At 40.9% G+C, this 11,393-nt stretch overlaps 1 protein-coding gene across 1 annotated transcript; it reads left to right on the top strand.

Moving 5' to 3' along the window:
- Positions 1-278: 278 nt before the first annotated feature.
- On the top strand, positions 279-683 carry LOC142164698 (putative mitochondrial protein AtMg00820). Its single transcript, XM_075223054.1, has one exon. It carries the CDS (start codon positions 279-281, stop codon positions 681-683), a length of 405 nt encoding a protein of 134 aa, XP_075079155.1.
- The last annotated feature ends 10,710 nt before the right edge of the window (positions 684-11,393 follow it).

Here is an 11,393-nt window from a genome sequence, read left to right on the forward strand (position 1 = left end):
TATTCCCTAAGATAAGAATAGAAATTGATCAAAACAATTACAATCTGATGAGGCATTTTGGGCTTGAAAGAAGAAATGGCAATAAGGCCCAAATACTTGTTACATCCAAATCGTGTGGCTTAGGCCCAAAGTGCTTTAACCCAATAAGCATACTGAAGTTAAATAACTTTGGACCATTTAGAGATTTGCCTTAGTTTTCCCCGCTTCTTCCAACTTCTCTTCTAAAAATACTGCTCCGGCGGAGGCAAGCATCTCTTCACCCGGGTTGGCAAGCTGCAATGCAAAAAGAACTTGAGGCACTTGATTCCAACCGCACATGGGATTTAGTAACTCTACCAGCTGGTAAAAATGCCTTGCCCTACAAATGGGTTTATAAAGTTAAATTAAAGTCTGATGGATCCTTAGAACGTCTCAAAGCACGTTTGGTAATCAGAGGAGACAAGCAAAGGGAAGGTATTAATTATATCGAGACATCCCCACCTGTTGTTAAAATAACAACCATCCGTTGTCTTTTGAGCATTGCTGTCAAAAAGAACTGGTCTTTGTGCCAATTGGACGTCAACAATGCATTTCTTCATGGCGATTTGAGTGAAGAAGTGTTTATGCAGTTGCCTCCTAGAGTTCCTTCTCCATCACCTTCACATGTTTTTCTACTTCGCAAATCGCTTTATGGGATCAAATAGGCATCACGTCAGTGGTATGCTCGTCTTTCATCTGCCTTGGGGTCACGAGGTTTTATTTCTTCACTCAATGACTACTCTCTATTTGTTAAATCTTCCGGGATCCTGATCACCATCCTGGCCGTATATGTCGACGACATTTTGCTGACTGGAAATGACATGGGAGAAATTAGTGACTTAAAATCATTCCTTAATTCTGAATTTAGAATCAAAGAATTGGGAAAAGCAAGCTATTTTTGGGGCATGGAGCTTATGAATGAACCTGGAGGTCTGTTTGTCACTCAACGCAAATTTACCCTTGATTTACTCTCTGAATATCCTTCTATTGCAGATTGACGCGTCACCAGTCCACTCGATCCCGCAGTCAAACTTTCATCAAATTCTGGTGAACCTTTGCCGAATCCAACTGTTTATCAAAGATTAATGGGAAAGTTGATTTTTTGACTCATACTCGACCTGATTTGGCTTATGTTGTGCAACATCTTAGCCAATTTATGCAATCTCCATGTTCTGGACATCTTCAGGCAGCTTTACATACTCTTCGATACATTCGAAATGATCCCGGTCTTGGGCTTTTCCTCTCATCTGAGCAGAGCTTTCATCTCCTTGCTTATTGTGACGCCGATTGGGCAGCCTGCTCAGATAGCCAAAGGTCTGTCAGTGGATTTTTTCTCAGTTTTGGAGGTTGTCCAATCTCTTGAAAATCCAAGAAGCAACCTGTCATTTCTCTATCTTCGGCTGAAGCGGAATACCGTTCTATGAGTCGTCTTGTTGCCGAAATAGCTTGGGTTGTTCGCCTTCTTGCAGATTTTTCTGTTCCGCCTTCCCTTCTGGTCTCCTTACACTGTGATAACTAAGCAGCCATCTACATTGCTAAAAATCCCGCCTTTCACAAAAGAACGAAGCACATCGAACTTACTTGTCATTTTGTTCGTGAGAAACTCCATGATGGTCTTATATCTCTTTCTTTTGTACCATCTTCTTCCCAGATCGCAGATATTTTCACGGTTCATCGACATTTTTTGAGCAAGCCGGGAGTCCGATCACCGATCTCCCACTTGAGGGGGGGGGGGGTGTTGCCGGAGCTATGTCGGAGCAGTGTTTTTAGAAGAGAAGTTGGAAGAAATGGAGAAAACTAAGGCAAATCTCTGAAGTGGTCCAAAGTCATTTAACTTCAATATGCTTATTGGGTTAAAACACTTTGGGCCTAAGCCACACGATTTGGATGTAACAAGTATTTGGGCCTTATTGCCATTTCTTCTCTCAATCCCAAAATGCCTCATCAGATTGTAATTGTTTTGATCAATTTATGTTCTTATCTTAGGGAATATTAGAAGCTTCTAGATAGTGTATAGTTGTACATATTTGGTTAGATTTGTCAGAGTTAGTTAGGGATTTTTATTTTATTTAGCATTTCTTTTATTCATTGAAATACTTGTATAAATAGCAACATGCTGATGTATAGAAAAGATATACAAGTAATGAAATTTACAATTGAAAATCCTATCTAGAGTCTATTTTCTTCTGTCATGTCACAAAGATTTACTTTTATGATACTCCCTCCGTTTCAATTTATGGGAACCTATTTCCTTTTTGGTTTGTGCCAAAAAGAATGACCCCTTTCCTTATTTGGAAACAATTTACCTTTATGCAATGATTTATAGCCACACAAAATATATGTGCCTCATTTTACACCACAAGTTCAAAAGTCTTCTCTCTTTTCTTAAACTCTGTGCCCAGTCAAATGGGTTCACATAAATTGAAACGGAGGGAGTAATAGTTTCAAAATACTAGATGATACTTATTTCTTACATAGTACATTTCGACAGAGGTGGTTAGAAGGTGATGTGTCATGACCCGAATTTTTCACCCTCGGGGGTCGTGATGGCGCCTACTCGTAGAAGCTAGGCAAGCCACAAATCATAAACTCCTAACTCCTTTATTTTAAATCCTTTTTATAATTCATAACAACAAGTGTTAAATATTTAAATAACAGCGGAAATATGAAATTAAAGTGGAAGACTTAAATTAAATAAGCTAAACAATAATGCGAAAATCAACATATGTCTCTACCTAAGAACTGGTGTCACGTCACTCACGGACTACTAAGAGTACTAAATACAACCGTTTGAAAGAAATATAACACTGTTTGTCTCGAATACATGAGATAACAGAATGAAATATAAAATAGAGGAGACGCCGGGCCTGCGGACGCCTGCAAGGCTACCTCGGTGTCTCGGTGGACTGAAGGCTGGCTCCCGAGCTACTGGTGTTGTCCGGTACCTGGATCTGTGCAAAAGAACACAGAGTGTAGTATCAGCACAACCGACCCCATGTGCTGGTAAGTGTCTGGCCTAACCCCGGCGAGGTAGTGACGAGGCTAGGACCAGACTCCAGATAACCTGTGCAGTTATATACTATATGGCGGAAAAGTAAACAAGTAATAAGCAATTAAAGCTAGGGAAGGGAAACATGCTTTGGGGATAGCAGTTAAAGCAGCATATCAAGAATAATATGGAAACTACAACTTAACTTCTAACACGGATAAATGGAAATAAAGGCAACTTTCATTTTCAATTTCATCTTGCTGCAGGCGTGCAAACCCGATCCCATTTCTTATACCTCGTGGTAGGCATACCACCCGCTCCCATTTCATTAACTCTTGTGGTAGGCGTACCACCCGCTCCCATTTCATTATATCTTGTGGTAGGCGTATCACCCGCTCCCATTCGTCATATCTTGTGATAGGCGTACCACCCGCTCCCATTTCATCATATCTTGTGGTAGGCGTACCACCCGCTCCCATTTCATCAATAACTTGTGGTAGGCGTACTACCCGCTCCCATTTTATCATTAACTTGTGGTAGGCGTACCACCCACTCCCATTTCAATCCAACACAATATAACAATACAATCCCAGCAAGGGAACAAAACAATATAATAACTTCCCGGCATGGGAACAAAAGCAAAGTAATAACTTTCCAGCAAGGAAAATAATAATATCAACTCAAACGTCCCGACAAGGGAGAGTCAGCTATAACCAATCTTATTCAACTTCTACTTGACACAATTTATACCAATACTCAGTCATAACTAAAGTCAACGGAAATAAACTAAATCCTTGGTCAATATCGAGAATCATCAATCAAAACTTTCATAGAATCGATTAAGAATACAACAATTATCAATTTAGGACCCACGGTCATGCTTGTCACACCTCCTTTTTACACACCCGCGGGGGTGCAAGGGAGTTTTTTCCAATTAAAGGACAATCGAAACGAGATTTGTTTATTTATTTCAGAGTCGCCACTTGGGAGATTTAGGGTGTCCCAAGTCACCAATTTTAATCCCGAATCGAGGAAAAGAATGACTCCATATTACAGTATGCGTACCAGAAATCCGGATAAGGAATTCTGTTAACCTGGGAGAAGGTGTTAGGCATTCCCGAGTTCCGTGGTTCTAGCACGGTCGCTCAACTGTTATATTTGGCTTGATTATCTGATTTTATACGAATATGAACCTATGTGCGAATTTTAACTTTTAACCGCTTTTATCATTTACTGTTGTTTTTGTCAAGAATTGCAACGTTGTGAAAATGTATCTCGAACCACGTTACAATCAATGTACCCGTGGTCGTCGACACACTTTGACTCCGTTGAGATTTGGATTTGGGTCACATCAATGTGCACCCGAGTTTAAGGAAATTAACTTATTAAAGGCGCGCCTAAAGCGACTAGCGTATTTATTTTGGGTAGGACCGTGGAATTTTGCTAAACGGCCTGTCCCGAATTCTAAGTGTTTTAATATATATATACAGTTGGAGGGCCCCGTAGCTGTGTACATTTTTTATTTGGCGAGGCTCATCTCAAATTTTTTTTTAAATGAAATTGCAACGTCATGGACACGCATCTCGAACCACGTCACAATCAATGTACCCGTGATTAGAAACACATTTCGACTCCGTTGAGAATTGGATTTGGGTCACATAAATGCGCACCCGAGTTTAAGAAGGTAAGATTTATTAAGGCGCGTCCTAAAGAGTCTAACGTATTGTTATTTTTAGGAGAGTTGTGAGATTTGCTAAACAACCCGTCCTGGAACCTAGATGCTTTGATAATACACCTTTAAACAAGGGCCCCGCGTCTGTGCGTTTTGTTTATTTTCATCGAGGCTCATCTCGTTCTTATTTTTTATTATTATTATTATTATTTTTTTTTAAAAGGATATCATATAACAACTACGTTTCTCGTCGTGTTTGTCTTTATCAATTGAAAACAGTAGATAGTCCTAATTAATTAAATGCTTGCAAGTTATTTGTAATGACATTCAGAAAAGCTAAAAAATTTCAGAAATGAGGCTGTATGTACAGTCAGCCGAACAAACAATTATAGGCCCAAATCCAGCCCATGCGTGATAGGCCAGACCTGGGCCTCTGCCTGTTCTACGCGAGCCTACTTGGTTTGCTTCGATTTGGGCTCGACCTTCATGAGGTTGAGGCCCTGAACTGATTCTTTGTTTTGTGAAATGAGTTTATCAATTTATGGGACAATATGGCAAAAGGAGAAAGAACTTTAACTAAAACGGATAGCTTTCCTATTTGGCCTACATTAGAGAATATACTACACCATCAGACTAAGTCTGAAATACAACTTATTACACTGGGCATATTTTTCACCTAGCAGTATACATACAAGGCTAGCATTCGTTAACCTACATTGATATACTTAGTATGTAGGCTGCTTCTATTGTCCAAACAAAAATGTAACTATTTCATGACATTTAGAGTAACAGTTCATGTACATATATAAAAAAACAATCTGCAGGTCCTCTCTTTTGCATTCATGCTCAAACTTTCAGTTACATTTGTGGTATTAATTGTGTACCTGGTATGGAGGACAAAGAAGGAAGGAATGGTCAGCTAGGCAGTATGCAGCAAACACAGCAACAATAGATACACAACAACAACACAGCAACAACCAACTGAACCAAGTGTTTTCCACAGCCACAGATAACCAACAGTGATCTCCCAGAATACAAGGACTAGCAAATAGTCGAGTGCCAAGCCAGTAATCCCAGGAAAAAGTAAAGAAATAGCAGCAGTAACTGAGGGTTCAAATGCAGTAAAACCACCAGTTCAACAACCACAAACAACTCAGTCAATGCAAGCAACAGAACTTGGCCAAGACAGCTTGACCAATATGCACTCTTATACAACTTTCAGGCAGTGTTTGGTTACAATCTATTTGGAAACTAACTTATGTTATTCAACTTTCTTTAAACTCAGTAAACCTTTCTTTAGACTAAAAGTTTCAGCTTTAAAACTAAAAATTCCAGCCTTTTCTCTCTTTTTTTTCTGAAGACTAAAAGTCCAGCCCTCTTTTTGTTTTCGAATGGCCTATTTATAAGCCAAAGACTAAGTGCAGCTAGGCTGCCCCCCCCCCATCTGCAACTTGCAGTCTGCCCATACCCCTTAAAGCCCATGCCTAAACATCTTTTGGTGTCAGCCCCCTTTATTCCCCACGCCTGGTTTTTGTTTAATCCAGAATTATGGGCTCATTTGTTTATTCATTTTAAGCCCCATACCCTTGTGTCTTGTTCCCCATTGGTATTAGTTTAATCCTAAATTAGTACCCTACTTGTCAGACCATTTATACTAATCTTTTCTGTCTTTTTCAACACCCCAGAATGCCCTTGTTAACCCTGGATTATTACTGCCCTGCCTATTGCAGCATCAGGGCACTTTGGGCTTTGAACATTCGATTTCAGAACTGCCCCAACCTGGCCTTTAATTGTTTACAATGTAGTTACAAACTACCATTCATGGGTAATGCCCAACATTCAAATCACAATACAGGCTCATTAGTCATGCGACATTATTAGCTCATTCGATTCATTAGTTATAGAAAACTAATCGACGACATTTATCGAGTCGACTATACTAATTATAGCAGGTAATAATCAGTCGCTCGCATAAACAATACGTTCAGGGACCTAAGGGGTATCAGACAACTTTTGTTAAATTACTGGGCCTATATGAATTAGTTCATTTGACGATTAATCTAACTGACGATCATGTTTATCACAGAGAGTATTCAGAACAAACAGAAGACAATCGACCAAATAAAAGGCCTTTAACAGAGATGGAAGAAATCCGAAATAAAAATAACAACATAACAAACAAACACCACGAAACATGCTGACAACTTAATTAGAACTAAAACAAAAGAAAGGAAAACTTACCAAAAGAGTTTGAAATCAAAACGGACCCAAATCAGATTCAACTTCGAACTTTTGAGGCCGAACAAACTTTAATCAGGGTGTTCTCACATGAGAACACCTTGATTAAGGTCTATTAGACCTCAAACCCTTGTCAAGACCGGCCGGATTCCCCAGGTGCATGTGTTTCAAGTTCTGGATTTTCAGATCTAATTTTTAAGGAGTTGTGGGTAGATTCGGACCAAACCAAGCTTTGTTTGGTCACGAGGAAGGTTAGGGGAGTGGCTGATACAAAGATGGTGATGTTTGGTATAGATCGAGTTTTGTCTCGAATCTTCAAATCCAGATTCAAGACGATAGGAGATGATTCGAGGTTCGTGGTTAGTGGATTCGTGTTCAGGGGAGTGAGGGGGTCTTAGGGTGTTCAGGGGGTGGTCACCGGCGTTCGTGCCGCCGGCTTTAATGGCGAAGGAGACTAGGGCGGCTGCTAGGGTTTGGGGGTTTCAGGGTTCAGGGAAGGAGACGATGAAGGGTGGGGTTGGTATAGGGGGTGCGGGGTAAGGGCTGAGTTTATATATGGGGAGGTTGATCGGATCTGAGCCGTTAGATCATATGATCTCAACGGCTTGGATCTGAGGGTGGGAAATGAGACGGGGTCGTTTGGTAGTTAAACAGGGTCGTTTGGTTTAAGTGAGGGGTTGGGTCAGGCTGGTTATTTGGGTCGGGTTTGAACATGGGTCGCTGAAAGAGGTCATGAACCGTTAGATCGGCTGGGACGGACGGCTCAGATTGATTTGCCCGAAACGACGTCGTTTCAGGAGGTGCCTGGGCAGGCCTGGTCTGGACTGGGCTGAGTGATGGTTTGGGCCTGTTTTTATTTCATTTATTTGGGCCCAACCGATTTCAACTTTCTTTTGTTTTCCAATTTAAAGAAAAATAAAAATAAAAATAACTAATAAAACCAATGAAATTAAAACAAATAACAATATAGCACTTCAACATAATTATCATAAAAATAAAAATGTTTAAGTAAGTTAAATCACAACCTAACACGGACGACGCACACATATATATTTTGAATTTTCTTTTGGAGCAGTTGCTCGTAAAGCAAAAATCACGTGCTTACAGCTGCCCCTCTTTGCACGAAGACACGAAGGGTTTTCGCGCAAAGATAAGCGAGCGATTTTTGCCCGTCCGAATACTCCGTGTGAAGCATTTTTTGAGGGAGATTTGACCGAACCTTTGCTTCAGAGGTTTCCTACATATCCTGGACTGAAACAGGAATCAGGTCAATGTAGTTCGGGAAATTTTGGTAGCTGGGACTACCGTGTAACTGTATTGCGTGCTGCTGTTGTGCGCTGTTGTATACTGCTGTAGGATGCTACTGCTCAACCGATCTCCCTATTACATTGCTCTAAAAGGAAAACAAGAAGCTAAGCTAAATTGAGGATCCTGAAATCTTATCCATCTTCAACTTGTTCTTGTTGCTTTGCTTTCTTGTCGGCTAACACTCTCCTCCGCTGCCTTTATCTTGTGACTTTGGGAGATTATGCTGGTCCTTTGCTGACGTTTGAATGCCAGTTTACATTACTTTGCTTGATCCGCTGGGGACACGGCTTTCTTCTTTAAATCTTCCAATGGTTTCTTCAGTGGTATGTTTCTTCATCAGCATCGTCATGCTGGGCATGCTACAACGTTTCCAAACTGCTTCTTTTGAGATGCGTTCCTTTTTCCTTTTGAATTGCACACTTGCCTCTGCAGTTGTCTGCTTCTTGGTGCTGGGGATTTTATTGTTTCCCGTTTGGGGCTCTCTGTTGTACCCTTCCGTCTCCAGGTGGGGTGACTGATTCCAAAATCTAGAGCTAAAGAGTATTCCCGCATTATACTGGTGGGCGACCTAGAACTTAAAAGTATTCCCGCATTATACTGGTGGGCGACCTAAGAACTTAAAAGTATTCCCGCATTATACTGGTGGGCGACCTAGAACTTAAATGTATTCCCGCATTATACTGGTGGGCGACCTAGAACTTAAAAGTATTCCCGCATTATACTGGTGGGCGACCTAGAACTTAAATGTATTCCCGCATTATACTAGTGGGCGACCTAGAACTTAAAAGTATTCCCGCATTATACTGGTGGACGACCTAGAACTTAAATGTATTCCCGCATTATACTGGTGGGCGACCTAGAACTTAAAAGTATTCCCTCATTATACTGGTGGGCGACCTAGAACTTAAAAGTATTCCCGCATTATACTGGTGGGCGACCTAGAACTTAAATGTATTCCCGCATTATACTGGTGGGCGACCTAGAATTTAAAAGTATTCCCGCATTATACTGGTGGGCGACCTAGAACTTAAATGTATTCCCGCATTATACTGGTGGGCGACCTAGAACTTAAAAGTATTCCCGCATTATACTGGTGGGCGACCTAGAACTTAAAAGTATTCCCGCATTATACTGGTGGGCGACCTAGAACTTAAATGTATTCCCGCATTATACTGGTGGGCGACCTAGAACTTAAAAGTATTCCCTCATTATACTGGTGGGCGACCTAGAACTTAAAAGTATTCCCGCATTATACTGGTGGGCGACCTAGAACTTAAAAGTATTCCCGCATTATACTGGTGGGCGACCTAGAACTTAAAAGTATTCCCGCATTATACTGGTGGGCGACCTAGAACTTAAATGTATTGAAATTGTTTCCCCGTTCTTCCGAGAAAATTTTTGACAATCGGCAGAAAATTTTCTGCCCCGGTTTTTGGTGACTTCCATGGCATTGCATCTTGCTGCCCTCATCAATCCTCTGTTCCCCTGCAACAGACAAAAGGATTTAATTAGTTTTTATCGTGGTGGTAGAGGGTGCCTTTCTGGCGAGCAATTTTTCTCTCTTCCTCTTTTCTTGCTCTTTGTCCCCATAATTGGTTGGCGGGCAAAGTTGCCTGTTGGGGGTCTCTAGCCTGCTGGGGATTGGTTTTCAGTTTATCCCCTACTCTGCTTTCTCTTTAAACACATGATGTGGGAGTCTGCTTCTAACTCCTGAAACCACTCCCTTTTGGAGCATACTTCTTCCAACATTTCCGAGCACAATCCCTGCATTGCCTGGGGCCGGCCTTTAAGACTGTTTGTATTATCCTGCATTGGATGAATTCCCCTTCGGTTTCTGGTAGTAAGCTTTGAAAAATCCTTTAAAGACACATTTTAGGAAAAGAAATAAAGATATGGAAAGGAGAAAATCTTTCTGAACCAATATTTTGTGGGAGGAGACAATCAAAAGAACTTATCTGGAGGACACAACTGGTCCCCGTGATCATGGCGTGCACCATAGATTCCGACCCAGTCTATTTGTATCAATTGATTTGCCCGATGGTTTGACTTGCTGGGGATGATAAAGGAGTGTTCACTTCGTTTCTAATGTGGTAGCTTCGCTGATCTGTCTCGTCGCCTCATAGTGCCCTTCGAGGGGTTTTCACTAATGAGACTCTCTCTTTTCTCTCATCTCCCGGCGCCTTATGGTGTCTGTGAAGGTTTTCACCAATAAGACTCTCTCATTTTATATCCCTCATCTTACATCGCCTCTCGGTGCCTGCGAAGGTTTTCACCGATGAGACTCTCTCATTTTATTTCTTTCGAGGAATCGGGGTGTTGTAGATACGACCCTCTTTTCTGGAGATTCCTTTGACTATCAATTCGTTCCCAATCTTACGATCCTCTTCTTTGCTGGGGCTTGGTGTATTATTCTCGGTCTTATTCGCCTGACTCGACATCTCTTGAACATTGATCGGGAGGTCTTTTGGACGTTGATGTTGGTTTTGGTGTGGGGTTAAAGAAAGGCTATAAAAAATGAAAATAATTTGATGGGTGATGTGCTACAACTTTGGAATCAAACCTTTGTTGGAATTTTTAAAACATAACTTCTGCCCCAGTTTTCTTGCTTGGGGAATTTATTTATTTTTCACTCTTATGTTGTGCTACGTGCGTTACGCACGCTGCGTCTATTATGCACACTATGTACATTATGCATCCTATATTTATTATGATGCATACTATGACCGAGCCGTGAGGCGCCTACGTATCCTCTTTGAGGAATCAGGTCAAACGTAGTTCCCACGGTTTTGTATTTCTTTATGATTTCATCTTCTTCTTTTTTTCTCTTTCCTTTTTTTTCTTCTTCTTTTTTTTTCTTTTTTTTTCTTTTTCATTTTCTTTCTCTCTTTTTTCATATCTTTCCCATTAGTGATTCCAAAAGAGGGACATGAAAGAATTACTTAGGCTCGAAGGGGGAAGCAAAGGTTAAAAGTGTTTGGATAGAAGAAAGAATTGCCTCCGTCATCTCATTATTCAACAAATGCCAAATACAAACGAATAAACCAAAAATCGCCATAATAAAAAAATTACGCATAATATCTCTTGACTGCATCTGAATTGATAGCCATGTCGACACATCTACCTTCGACATCTGTCAAACACAAAGCACCGTTGGACAATACTCTGGTC

This window comes from Nicotiana tabacum, chromosome 1 (genome assembly GCF_000715075.1).
Source record: "Nicotiana tabacum cultivar K326 chromosome 1, ASM71507v2, whole genome shotgun sequence".
Lineage (NCBI taxonomy): Eukaryota > Viridiplantae > Streptophyta > Magnoliopsida > Solanales > Solanaceae > Nicotiana > Nicotiana tabacum.

Coding starts and splice junctions, on each gene's coding strand:
- LOC142164698 (XM_075223054.1), top strand. CDS start 279: ATGCAAAAAGAACTTGAGGCACTTGATTCCAACCGCACATGGGATTTA.